The following is a 14147-nucleotide window of genomic DNA, read 5'->3' as shown; positions in this document are numbered from 1 at the left end:
GGCTTGCTCTGCCTTTCTCTCAGAGGTGACAGTCAGAGCTATTCCATCACTTCCTGCTGTAATTTTGTGTTTTAAATCTTCTCAAGTGCTATTGAGGCTTGCTGTAACTAAAATGGTGCTGCAGAAGCTTGTGATCAATGTGCCAACTTCCTCAAAAGCCACAAATTCAACTTTCTCATGCAGCTCCGTGGTAGAGAGGATTTCTAGATGTTTCCTCTTTTTAAAGCTGGAGATCAGTGTGACTCAGCCCGAGGGAGCGATGTGTTGGTACAGTGAGAGGGCTTCTGCTTTTAGCGGTCTGTTGATGCTTTTCTGGAATACAGGATGTATGTCAAGCACCACTGCGTTCAGAATCTGCTTTTGGTTTTTGTGGTTAGGTTTGATGAGTGCTGTCCGGTTTGGATGTTGGCAAAAGGTGGAGTTGTGTTTTGAAGTCCTGATGCGAACCTGAAGAATTGATGAGGAGTCTTAAAAGAATGTGATGGGTTTGGGTCCTCCTGCAGGGCTGTGAAGGGTGTCTTTTAGGGTGAGCTACGTGCCCTGAGTGGTGCCTGATGTGTTTTAATGTAAAGTCGCGTTGAAACTGTTCACACAGAGGAAAAGCAAAGCTCCCGCAGTGACCTTTCCTCCAAGTCACAAGACCCGCCTGAGTGGGAAGAGAAAGGAAGACGCTTCCCTCCCCTTGTTTGCTGCTGGAAGGGCTTGCACTGTCACTGTTCGTCCAGGAACAGGGCGAGGGCTCCTTGTCTTGTACCTTCTCTCGACTGGTTAATGACCATCCATAATTCAGCTTCAAAATTAATGAAGAGGTTTCATCCCGGACGGCATTATGAGCTATTTTTGTCCGTTGCTCTGTGTCTCTCTCTTTAGGTATATGGCACACGTGCCCCGTTACGCAGTTTTTGAGTTCATCAGATGACAAAGATGATGAAGTGATTCACCCGGGTCTTCATGTTTCAGCCAATATTGGAGTTGAGAGCAGAAAGCAGGTACCTGAGGTGAAGGAAGGAAGAACAACTCTTACAAGTGTTTGTATATTAATTTCAGAAAGCGCTCAAATAGCTCTTTCTTTTATTGTACCCCAGCTCTGCACTGACCCCAGGTGAAAAGAAGACCTGATGTGGTATAGCCATTCTAATACTAATGGTGAGACTGGCTGTTGCTTCCACGTGATTATAGCATGAATAAACAAGGCAGAGGGGAGAAAAAAAGAGAACAGCGAAGCAGAAGCTGAGTGGCCTGCCTAATTTCATAAACTGTGTCGAGAGATGCGGGTCCTGCTGCCCCAGGCCAGTGCTCCCTTTGCTCAGAGGCACTGTACGGGCATTGAAAGAGGTTCGTTCCCCTTGGATTAGTTGCAGATAAATGATTACTCTCTGCAGAAAAAAGAATAATATCAACAAACAGTTAAAGTAATTGGTCTCCTTTGAAGCCAAGAAACATGATATTAAAGAAGAGGAGATATTTTAGTGAAGAGTCTAGAACTGGTTCTAAAATCAGCATTTTGATCTCCAGGTAAATACCATTCAATGCAGCTCTCTGTGTATCTGTTGAGGAAAGTGTCAGTCTCTGGACTGGGAAATGGAATTTACAACACTTGCACAAACTCCCAATGCAGAGTTTTTTACTCTGCATCTTTTGCCATTGTTGATGTCAAAACCCTTAGCTGACACATGGAAGGAAACCTCAATACTTGTAAGCTACCTTTTGACATATCCAAATGCTCAGATTAAGCCTGTTCTGTTCTTAAATGCAGGACTACTTTATTTATTGAACCAAACTTCCAACCTGCTGCACAAACTCCGAAATACTGGCTTTGTACTTGCAGGTCTAGTCTGCCACCCGCCGTGGTTAGATCCCTGGTGGTGGGGTAAGGTGCCATAGAAGAATTTGGGTTGTTTAGTCTGTGGAAAGTGCAGAGGAGAAGAGAGCTAGAGAATTAAGCTATAGAGAGGCTGATTGAGTGCTTGCTTAAGATGCTGGGATGGTGTTAAGACCAGGCGAGTGCCACTGATGGCGTTGGCTCGACCTCATTGATGCAAAGGAGACCAAAGCACCCTGCAGCCTCTTGTGGTTGTGATAGCTTGATATTCCTTCTAACCGGGGCAGGCAAATTCTTCTATCTACATAAACAGAAAAATAAGGATTTGAATATGCTTTGATAAATGTTAATGAAGGGAAAAAACCAACCAAACCTGAACCAAGAAGAGTATTGGCAATGCAAACCAGGAGTGGAGCAGTTGGAGTGCGAATACTTAAGTGTATTGGTTTCAGGATGGGTGTAGAGAAAGACGCAGCAGCTCAGGAATTGCAGAGTGGTTGTGTGATTGTTGTAACAATTCTCAGCTGCTTTATATTTAGCTTCTCAAAATTATGTCCTAGCAGCTTCTATATCTGTTTTAGTTGTTACACGTGTTCAGTCATTGCTCTCAAGATGAGTGTCCTCTCTGAAACACTTGGCTGGCTAAGTTTTGTACTCTGAGCATCTCAGTTATATTGGGATTTTTTAGAAGATTCTTAACTGAACTCAGAATTGTGAAGTGATGCTCTTCTTACAAGGGCTCATCAGATGACATGTATGCAGAGGATGCACGTTTATAATCTGGCAGCTACACTGGAGAAAGGTGGGGATGAGTGTTGGCCCTCGTATCTTCAGTTTAACTTTATCTTTGGGTCAGATGTGGTCCCTGGCACCAGTCTTTCTTCCTGATGCAGCAGCGACTTCCCTGGGGGTTCTCCCCCACCATCACCAGCGATGGCACTTCTGGGGTATCTGCTCTCCTGAATTTCTGACCCTGATTAGGAAGTCTGTATCAAACCACAGGAACTGTTTTACTTGAAGTTGCCGTGTTTATCTGTGCAGAGTTCGTTTCCTCCGATTTAAATTTTGCAAACGATTTGTAAGAAATTCCGGACTCCTCCGGAGAGCCTGGGTGTTAACTGGGCAACTCCTGCTGACAGGTTCCGTGACAAGAGTTGTGAGGCATCAGAAAGAGAAATTGCCCCTAGGAAGATCATAACATCTGCAGACAGATCCTGTACGATAGAGCTTGGTTCTCACAATTTGATACCAGAAGGGCGCTGTCACCTGTCTCAAGAATGCTCAAATGGAGTTTGCTTCAGTCAGAAACAAAATACTAAACCTTTTCAGCTGAAATTTCGAAGCTGTTTTGGCAGTGCCACACAGAGCCGGGAGAATGGATGGAGGCGATTGGTTTGAGTTTGTTTTTAAGACACAGCTTACGAAAGATGGGGCAATAACAGAAGCATCAGCATCGTGTAGCCAGAGAGAAAGGGAGGTCCGGGTTGTGCTTAATAGCACCCCTGGATATCTTGGCCGTCAAACTAGGGGTAATTTTTTTATTAGCCATGTGTGACCTGGTAGTTGTAGTCTCTTGCGTGCAGTCTTTGTATTTGGTTCTGAGTTTTTCTTGCTTCCGAGGTATTTCATGTTATTCTCAAGAATATGTTTATTTTCCAATGAATTTCCAAATACAGTTTGTGCTCCTCTGCAATCAAGTGCTTTTGTGGAGCCTGAGACACGCCCGATCTACTGATTTTTCAAGTTTGTTCCATGCGTTAGCAGAAAGATTGGGACCACTCTCAGCTCTGAAGTCTTTTTACATCAGTGAAAAGGTTCTTTTTCTTTTGAGAATTGTTTTGCTTGATGGAAGGATGCTGCTTCTGAAAGAGGATTGCTGCTTATCCTCTTAATGACAGTAATCAATTTGGCAAATTGCAGGCACAACACAAGTTTTATTCACTGCGCTGAGTAGAAAGGTAGCAATTTTGGGGGGGGTATTTTAATCGTGACAAAGATAACTGATCTTATGAGAGTAAATGGTGCAGCGATTAGCATAATTTTGCTAGAATTACATTTAAAGTACAAAGATTTCTGGAGCAGTAGATAATGATGAAGGAGGAAGTTCTGCACAGAGCTTTCAGGATTCCCTGACAAGGCGAGCTGTGTTGTTATGGCTAAGTGTAAAAGCACCTGTTGAGGAGGAAGAGAAGCAGACCCATCCTCTGAAATGGCATCCAGAAAATTAACTCTATCCCAGCCAAAACCAGCACAGGAGGGTGTTTAGACAAGATGAAAAACAATTCCAGGACCAAAGAAGAATTGTGGGGGACTTGGAGCTCAGTGGTTTGCTTACTGAAACGAAAGGTTAAGTTCATAGAAGGGAAAACGCCAGAGCCCGTGCTGTGTTTAGTCAAGAAAGGCAAAGCACGACTGTTTGAAAACTGAATTTGCTTTAAATTTGAAGGAAAAGCACAGTTAACAGTGAATTTGAGGCACAGCTGTTGAAATTGGGGAGTTTTTCATTTCCTGGTGTGTGTGCATCAGGACAGGGTTTTATTTTATTTACTTTTATAGCTAGGTGTGGTTTAGTCGAAATAATAGAAGAGTAGTTAAGCAAACCAGTCCCAAACTGTATCTGCTGTTTGTGTGATGCTCTGGACTGGAAGCCTGTTGCTCTCCGCAGTAGCTGGGGAACCAAGGTGCTGCCATATGCTGGCCTCAGCCGGGGGGGATTCACGGGGTGTTTGCTGCCACTGGACAGCAGAAGTAGAAACTTCCACTTCTCAACACAAAGACAATTGTGACTTGAATGAGTGTTTTGTGTGAGTAAGGGTTTGATATTTACAGTCTGTCATGTGTTTTATGATATTTTACCATAACGGGTGACTGACAGGCGAGAGAAGAAGGAATGGTCATACTTCTCAAAAGCTTCCAAAAGCATTAAACAGCTGTTAATCATGTTCTCTTTCTGAGTGGCAAAATGATAATGTGTAAATAGTTGGAACGAGGAGTTAATTGTAGCTGTGCAACATCTTAATTATTAAGTTTCTTACTAAACTGGGCATAGTAAATCACCTACATTGTGTTACTGACTTGGAAGCCGGAAATGCAATATGTGTGTGTGTGTGTGTGTGTGAAATGCATTTTCTTTCCATGTACTTTTAAAAAGCATCCTGAAAGAAAGGCATGCTGGGAGAGTTGTGGGAGATGCAACACCCCCGCGTTGGATGCTGTCGCTTGATGTTGCGGTGAGGATGCTGGAGAGCAGCCGGGTGCCACCGGCAGTTGTGGCCGCCCGCTCCAGTGTGAGACCACGCCGCAGCGTGGTTAGGTTTTGCTCCTGCTGTTTTTCCGGCAGAGAGGAAAGGAAACCAGTGGGCCAGCTAGAAGCGGCCCAGGGGCCAGATCTGGTCAGCGTGACCTGCTGGCCCAGGTAATCATTGAGGTTTACTAGTACAACGTGGTCTTGGCAGGTTTAAAAGTAAGTGTTTTTGCAGGAGAGTTAAGGGGATCGTGGGTTGAGAGTTTGTGTTATAACTGTGATAGTAGCAGGAGTTTGGGGGTGGTGGTTCTAAAAAGAAATAAACTCCAGCAAATGCAGCGTGGGCTGCTGGAGTTGTAAAGCAGACCGTGTTATTAGCTGCAGTTGAACAATATTTACTGTTTTGCTCATAAGTGATGATGAATATGTCTTTTTTTTTACTGACACAATTTCTGCTGCTCTCTGGCACTTTGCTGTTGCTGTCGATGACATTTGGCTGTTCCAAACATGGCCACGCTTTGCTCTACGGTCAGAGCCACCGGTGGGGCCCAGAAAGCTCCTGCAAGAGCAGGATGGGAACGAGCAGCTAAAGAGAAAGGCCCCAACGAACAGAAAACTTCCTTCTCTGGCAGAAAATCCTTTTCAAGGAGTTTCTTCCCCTTCCAGACGTGTTTTCCTGCCCAGGGAGGTGGTGGAGTCCCCATCCCTGGAGGGGTTTCACAGCCGTGCGGGTGTGATGCTGAGGGACACAGTTTAGGGACCCTGGCAGTGCAGGGGGAGCGGTTGGATTGGGTGATCTTAAAGGTCTCTCCCAACCAGGCGATTCTGTGTCAGAGGCCTCTGATAGAAGGGGACTGGAAACTGTAAGAAGCTGTAGCCCTCCTCCTCTTCAATTACTGTTTGCATTTCCAGGGTAAAATTAATGACGTTAATTACATCCCCTTAATCTTGGTTGTGTGAATTACTTTTAAATTATGGAAATAGTTTCTTGCAGGGTTTATGAGCATTTTTTTGGGGCTTAGTTGGTTGCTTTGGTTTATTGTCCCCATGGAGTATGCTGCTGTCTGCAACGCTCTGGGGTGCAACTTTTAGAGCAGTACAGGATGTCCCATTCAGATTGAGGGCCACAGCAACGTTCAAAGCAAAAATACTGAAATAATTGTGAAAATCCTATTAAAGAGCAATTTCTGACAAAGATGAAAAGGAGGATGGATTCAGAGAGTTAAAGTGTAAAGCAAAATAAAAGGGGAAGGTGCTTACAGGGCAGAAATGCGTTGTGTAATTAGCAAAGAAAATGCATGATATGCTGCTTCGCTGGCAGGTGAGGGCTTCAGAGCTGCCTGGAGAGATCAAACATACACAGTTGTGAGGCTTTCACTGATAATTGCATTTTAAAATTACGCAACACCTAAGTTGACATTAAAGATAGGTCTGAATTTAGGGCTGGGGGAAAACTTTGGCATCCAATTCAGTAATCACATGTTGTTTTCCTTAGGAAACTTTTCTGCAGAATCAAATTAAAACTTTTGCTTGGTCTGCACTTGGTTTTTTTTTCGTTTTATTTTGTTTTGGAGTTTTTTTAAAAAATTTAAGATCAGATAGAAGTTTATTATTTGGAAACACTCCTCATGTCTCCTGTGGTGACTTAAATTTCTGTATAATGCTCATTTACTGCTGTGCTCTGTGCTTGCACCTGGCCTGCGTCTCCCATATTGCCCCATGAGCAGGACATTCCGGGCCGTCGCTGTCCCTGTGTCTTCTGAAGAGCAGAATCTGCCATGTTTTGTGAAATGTGACTCAGAAAGACCCTGGAAAATTAGAAGGTGGTATGTACATAAGTAGAGCCTTCCTGAAACACTACAGCAGTGTTTCCAAATGGAAAGCTTCAGATTTTTCAGTTGAAACTTGTGTTTCAATTTTCCATCAATAGAATTGTAATTCTCGTTGTGTACAAGTTCTCATTATGCACAAAAGCGATGCTAAAAGAGATTAATTTTCCAGCAGAAAAGGCAAAAGCTTCACATACGTGATCCTGCTGCCAATAATTACCCCCATGACACAGGCAGTATGGTAATACGGGGTTAAGCGTGGCATCGAGGCTCACGTGGTGGCCTGGCGAACATGAAGGATAACTGGGTGTGTTACCCAGGGGTTTAGTAAGGGCTGTGAACACGCACACTTGAAAAACCAGTTTAACAGCAGCATGTGCTGGTGGAGCACAGAGTCAAGCAAGTAAGTCTGGGCGTCCTTCAGGGACACAACTATTCTTGGTGATGATACTTCTCCAGGGCATCAGGGATGCGAGGTGTCCTCCGGAGTCATGGGGCAGCAGGTGACCTTCCTTGGGTTAGTGGCTGAGCCATGCCAAAGGAAGTCAGCAAAGCCCTCACATTCACTCCTTTGTGTTTGGATTGTCTTGGGCGAGGTTGAGCGAGAGCGGGGCTGTTCTTGGTTTGGTTTGTGGCGTGTCCAGCACGAGGAGCTGTGTACCCGTGAGTGAGGCTCAGCAAGAGCAAAGTGATGTCTGGTCCCCTAACGTTAGGTTTAGTAAAAACATTCATAAAATTCACAATGAGACAAAAGACTTTACGCAACTGCTGGGTGAGTTGTACTGCGAATTGTCACTAACACGGAGGGAGCATTTCTCTGAAAACCAGCGGGTATAAAAGAAAATCATCTGTGTTAAGTGAGTTGTCACAGGGTCTTGTTCTTTTTCCATTCATGTTTTGGGTAGTTACTAGTTCCACCTAAACATTAGAGATACTACGTGTTTGTCGTCATTTAATTGTTTTTATTGTGTTCCTCTAAGAACGTGGAAGCCCTGTATTTTCCGTTTGCTGCTGGGAAATAGTTTCAAGGTTTATGACTTTGCAGATGGAGACAATCAGTATTTTTTAATTGTGCATATTGACAATTTTGGTGTTTTACAAGCTCCCAGAGGTTAAGCCCCGCAGCTGTCACCGCTCCCGTTCTGTTCGCTGCTGATGGAAAATGCTGGTAAAAGGAATTGCAGTGCTGGGATAAAACTGTTTCTCACCTAAGCGCCTTTCAGTCGAGAGTCGCAGTATGAGGAAAAGACAGATTCAAGGAGTCAGTCAGTTGTCGCTTTTCCCGAAGGTGCTGCGTTTACCACCTCTGACAACTTGAGCTGAGCGCAGCGAAAACCTGCCCTAATTGCAAAGACTGCAAAAAAAGCGCTTTTTCCCTGAATAAATGGTTATTTCTTCAGGATGAAACGTGTCTCTACGTTATGATGGGAAACAATAACAGGGCTGTGTCTGTGCTCATTCAGTGGCTGGAAAAAAGCAGGTCCAGACTTTTCTTCAGATCTCCCCTGATTTCCTGTTCCCCGATGCTTGTCATTCTAAGGGAATAACTGTACGTTGTGATGATACTGGTATTACCGCCTGCACTTCCAAGAATGTCTGTAAGGTTTTGGGGGACAGCCCTGGGCAGCTGTATGCCAGGAGTTTGTAACTGTGGAGTGTAAGTACAGAAAGAAAACCAGGATTTCATAATGTGTCTGTAAGTCATAGCGGCACCAAAGTGTTTATGATTTGAAAGAGAAGTGCCTTAACTCCGTCAGACTGCACGTAGAGGGATATATATATATCTCTCTCTCTCTCTTTAGGCAATATTTTTTCTGCAACATTGCTGACTTAACTTGTAAAATACTGTTGTTTTTTCATCTTAGGTCTGAGGGTAACTGTGTTACTAACATCATCCCTCATGGTCTTAGGAGCTGGCCTGAGATGCATTCCCGTTTCCGACCTAGAAATTAGGAAGAAGTAAGTGAATTAGTTCTTTTTAATATACCTATTTCATACTTCCTGCTAATGTAATTCTTGCTGCAAATTAATATTAGCACAGATTTTCTGTATGAATTCAAAATGCCGAGTGTTTGTTGTGCGGATGCTTTGCTTTCTAAGTGGATTTTTCTAGTCCTCCTTCGACATGGTATCTGAAGATCAGAAAGCCCTTTACAAACATGAGTTAATTAAGCCTCACCCCCTCCTCCATAACTGATATTAATCTGCCTTGCAAACAAGTAAAAGGTTTGGAGAGGTTCAGCACTGGCCCAAGATCACGCGGGGAGCCGTGCCGCAGAACCCCACCATATGTCATTTGTATGCAGGTGTTGGTGAGTTCGTTGGTGTTTCTCACACTGGATGGTGGCGTTGTGCAGCGGGCCGGGGGAGTTTAGGCTACACGGCCTTTTTCATGCAGTCTCTTCCAATCTGCGTTCCCAAGTAGCGCTTTCTTTGTGGCTGGAAAGAACACGTTCTGTCCACGTGCACTTTAAGAGTTTGTGGTGGAGACAGATTCCTTCCTCAAAATCACAGCATGCCAACGAGTCCATTGTCCCAGAAACATATCCCGAACCTCAGAACACTCAGCAGGTGCAGGAGTCGCGCTCGTCCGGTGCAGCTAGGGAATGTGGATCATTTGTTAACCTTCTTTTGCCTCTCATGCTGAAGGAGGAAGAAGTAGAGGCATTACTGCATTTTTCTGCTGCTTTAAAAACAGTAGTTGCTCTAGCTCTTCACTAGTTGCACTTGCATGTGCAAGCACTTAAGAACTTGTTTATAAAAGATTTTGATGTTGTTTTTCTTTTCCCCTTTGGATTCTAGTCAGCTTCCAGGCAGTCCGTGTGCTATTTCAGCAAGTTCCTTTTTTTTTTTAAATTGTTATTGCTTACCCTGAAAATCAGCTTGGAAAACTTCAAGTTGAGAAAGTTTGGTGTGAACTAGAAGGCGGATGACTGTGAGGGGGTTCAGAGAGAGGAGGGGAGCCGAATAAACACATTGCTTGTGAAACTAGCCCCAGTCAGGAGTAAGCAGCTAGTATGTAATGAATGGCTTAGTAAACTGAGTGCAGTGTGGTGAGTAGGACAGTGCAGTTTCAGGTCTTAGGGGCTTAGTGAGCAGGTAAGGACGCACCCTGGTGTTGTTGCCGGTTTCAGCGTGGTGTTCAAGGGCTTTGGAGCAGAGGAGACTGAACTAACCTTGTCAGTGGTTCGCAGTGCCCCCTTTTCAGGTGAAAAGGTACTGTTAAGATGGCCAGGAGGAGCTGTCCTCACTGTCCCCCAGTTTTTCCTTTTCTCCAGATGCTAAGGGGTGCTCACTATCCACTTTATCCATTCTGACTAATCTTGGCTTGAACATAGAGATCCTTTAACCGAGCCAGATGGTTTAAATGCAGTAAAATGTGGTGTCTGATGTAGCTTTTCATTTGTGATTTATATCAAAAGACTTATGCTGCCCTAGGCTGTACCAAAGGAAAGATGAAGACTGTGGGAACCTTTGAAGAAATTCCCAAGTGAGATTTAGATGTGAGGTATAATTTGGGGAGTGGGAAGGAGAGTTTCTGCATCTTCTGATCACTTTTAAACAAGATTTTCCAGTGTAACTGCATTGAGGAGAGCTAGAAGAACAATGAAATAAATGCCTAAGGAGAAACAGTCAAAAAACTGCTTCTTTAACTAGGGAATGAAAGGCTGCGGACTGGTGGGAGTCTGACAAGATGCATAAAATATGATGATACATTTTATTGAAAGCCGTATAGCAAAAAAAAAAGAGGCATGAGCAGAATCCTGGTGGAAAAGATTCCTAACTTCATTTATTCACGGTGTGAAATTATACATCATCTCCAGCTGGAATTGGTACATTTCCTTACTTAGCTTACTCAAAAAAAAAAAAGAGAAATTTTCAAGAATTGCAGTTCCACCTGAGGCAGTAGTTTGATCTTCTACACTGTTTGATTAAAAAAAAAAATCTACAGAGAATTACTGACAGCTAACTGTGCAAAGCAAAGGGGCACTTTTCAGTACAGGTTTCTTGAGCCATTGTAAGTAGTTGTACAGTCTGGGTGGTGTTATTCCAGCTAACCTGCGTGGTTTTGAGGGCTGAGGCAAATCTTCCTCAATTCCTTGAAGCATAATACCATATAAAATAATGGTTTTGAGATGGGCTTTACCACTTAATGCATTAGCAACAACTGTTAGAGCGCTGAACCACACACTCACTCTGAATGTGTGTAGGCGTTAGTGTGACAGTTTGACCATTACAGAGGCAGTCAGATGGAGAAGATCACACTTGGGCTCATACTGGACTATTTCAGAAGCCAGTGCACCTGGAATTTCTTTAAATGCTTTTGCGTATTTTGTGTTGTGTTCTCTCAGCTCCTGGGTAATCTGCAGTAATAGACCTAAAGACTTCCATGGGACAATTTTGTCAGAGTTAGGATACATGAAATTACAAGGATGTTGATGAGGTTTGTCAGGTTTAGGCGTTTTTCCGGTTTTGTAGCTGCCTCTGCTCCCTAAGCTCTTGTAATGTAATGTTAAGGAGAGCTGCTAAAGCCCAGTGCCTATCAGAACCATCACAGATGCGAGGAAATCACTCTTTAAGTTGGACATTTAATCCTGACTGCTTTATGCTCCTTATCTCACACAGACCTGTAATATCCAAGTACATTCTTCAGCTCCTTCCTAGTCTGTAATTATTCTTTTGGCTCTGGCATGTAAGAGCGGACTAAGACTTCAGTTCTCCAAGTCATGTGTTAAGCACGAGCCCTGACCTCTGCTTTCAGTCCATTTGATGCCTGTATACACACGCGACCTGTATGAGGGAGAATCCGGGTTGCGCGCTGGAGCGGGTCCCTCGAAGCAGCTGTTTCTTATGTTGAATTTTCGGTCTCTGCCACCACGTGACCTAAAACCAGACAGGGAATCTGCGCCAGAACTGCGTCAGCTCAGTGAAGGCTGACGGGGGAGCGCGTGGTGAAAATGTGGACGTGAATGAGATTGAGGAGCCGCCCTGTACAAGGATAAGTAAAGTTCCCCTCACGTACACATTGGCTCTTACTCACCTGCTTTCCTCCCCAGCCCGCTAAGCCGTGAGGTTAATGTGTGGATCCTACAGACAAGAAGGCAAAAAAGAATTTCTCCTGTGTACCCCGTGCTTCCAGATATGTGACAGTGAATTTTACTTTTAAAAATAAACCCCAAAACCATTATTCCTTTCTAAAATGTTGTGCAAACCTCATTTGCCACAGATATTTTTTTTAGTTCATAGTAAATTTTATAGAACGTTAAAAAAAAGAGGATGTTATGCAATTGTGCCGTACTGTCCCATTTGTATCTTCTTCCCTTCCTTGAAGGTTGTAAGAGCATCGCTAATGCTTTTTGCCTACAGTTTGTCCGGTTCTTTCCTTTTTGACTACTGCTTGGCACCACGTGGATGTTTGCATTAGACTTTTTCAGAATATTATCCTGAACATTAACATCACTAGAGACATTTTTTTTACAGACAAAATCGGGATTGGGTTTTCGCTCCGTGTAACCCTTCATATTTACCTCTACCCTGTGTTTAGGAATAGATTTACACACAGCGTAGGTCTTCCATATGTGTATCTGGGCAAAAAGCTGTATGAGCTGAAACGTATGAGAAAGAAGGAAATAAGTGTTGAAATCGGCCCTTAGCCATAAATCTGTGGCTTTTAAGGCTGACCGTGTGATGTAAGACTTCTTAAAATGTTTTGACAGGCAGGATAATTAAAGACCTGGAAGTGAAGGATGGAACATAATTTGTCATTCGTACTGAATATATTAATTAAGCAATTTATTAGAACTTAGTATGCTGTGGGCTGGTGGCGCTTGGCCTTCGCATTAGTTTTCCCAACAGAGAAGTGGTTATTGAGGACCTTGAATCGTGGCAGCGAGAGGGTGTTCCTCGGCAGTAAGTACCATTAAAACCTTTGTTGGGAAGCCAGCAAACCAGTAATAGGGAGAATGACAGGGGGAACAGGAGCAGTTATTTCCGAAGTCCTTTATGAGGGACACAGCTGGTAGGTCCCGTGAAGGGTTTTTTTCTTTACTAATACCACTTCTTAGGATTCTGCTTTTTTTTGCCTACCCTTAGATATATTGATGTTAACTTTTGCCTTTCTTATATTTGAAGATTTGCTCTTACCACATCTTTGTGGTACCTTTTGTTGCTTAGCTAGTTGCAAAATAGTTTGTATTTTATTCTTGTTAGGCTTATTCTTTAATTAGTTCCACGTTTTCTTTTTTTCATCCCTGAAAGCCTAAGGAATGACATGGGATCATCTCATTATTTGTCTTTCCTGCTCCTAAAATGACCATGAGCCACCATTCTCATGCATGAAGAATGGAAGGGGCACCCCAGGAGAGGAACACCCAGTACAGACATATTAGGATTGTCATATTCCCTGGCAATACAGAACACACATCTGTGCTCAAAAAACCGCTCCACACTGGAGCAGCTGTGAAGAAGAGGGGTTAAAATGTTCCAGGGAATGAAAAGAACCTTTTAGGAGAGAATGGTGGGAGAATCTGCCTGAAAGAAAGGAAGGCGGTGATGCATGTTGTGTGCTCCCTAACTCACTGGGGAGGAGAAGGGAGGAAAGTTTGGAAAATGAAGCGTGGTTCTTGAAGTAACAAGGTGAATCAACATACCTGTCGGTGTCCTGTAGCTCAGTGAGTGTAGGAGGAAGATGTTGAGGTGGAGCACTTGCCTGGTGCTGATGGCACTTGCTGGTTTGCGCTTTGGCTGCAGGGCTGGGGCAAGGCTGACTTGGGCTAATCCATAGTGTCAGAAAAAGAGGTAACTGGCGAAAAAAAGTCGTTTATGGGTAGGTTCTCATGGAGAGTGTTTAACTTTTGTACCCCTGTATTTTAACAGCTTAGCTTATTCATTACCTCTACTCGCTTCATCTTGTAGACAGGTTTTATTTTTCACCCTCTGCTCCAAAGCTGTGGCTTTAGATGGGAGATCCTATGGCTTGTTTCCAAGTGGTGATGATTTTTTCCTGCTTCGCTTATTTGTCGATGGTAGCGGTGGATCCGGTGGGTGATTGAGCATCCCTCCGGCTGCCCGGTGATCCTGCCTGCTGCCACCCGAGCTGCGCGTCCTCTGGCAGCCAAATTGGCTTCTGCTGCAGCTGAAACAGCTTTAATGGAAAAAGGAGTCGGTGTGACAGTTTGGGTGATAAATATTCGTTCCCCTTGCTCCAGCGCTGGATTTTGGCCACGGCACCATGGGTGTCACCCGCCTCCCC

At 43.9% G+C, this 14147-nt stretch overlaps 1 protein-coding gene across 1 annotated transcript in view; it reads left to right on the top strand.

Annotated features, from left to right (window-relative positions):
- Window positions 1–870: 870 nt before the first annotated feature.
- The window catches only part of LOC104494690 (disrupted in renal carcinoma protein 2 homolog), a gene marked incomplete at its 5' end in the record, with an annotated part of 31463 nt that continues 18186 nt past the window's right edge, over window positions 871–14147 (top strand). The window contains 3 exons of the mRNA XM_010137554.1: window positions 871–989; window positions 2906–2978; window positions 8761–8854. Of these exons, the coding sequence (XP_010135856.1) occupies window positions 871–989; window positions 2906–2978; window positions 8761–8854 (286 nt within the window). The remainder of the gene's footprint in view (window positions 990–2905; window positions 2979–8760; window positions 8855–14147) is intronic.

The sequence above is a fragment of the Buceros rhinoceros genome, unplaced genomic scaffold, assembly GCF_000710305.1.
Source record: "Buceros rhinoceros silvestris isolate BGI_N320 unplaced genomic scaffold, ASM71030v1 scaffold11606, whole genome shotgun sequence".
Lineage (NCBI taxonomy): Eukaryota > Metazoa > Chordata > Aves > Bucerotiformes > Bucerotidae > Buceros > Buceros rhinoceros.
The sequence above is the reverse complement of the archived record's forward strand: the minus strand, read 5'-3'. Positions and strand labels throughout refer to the sequence as shown.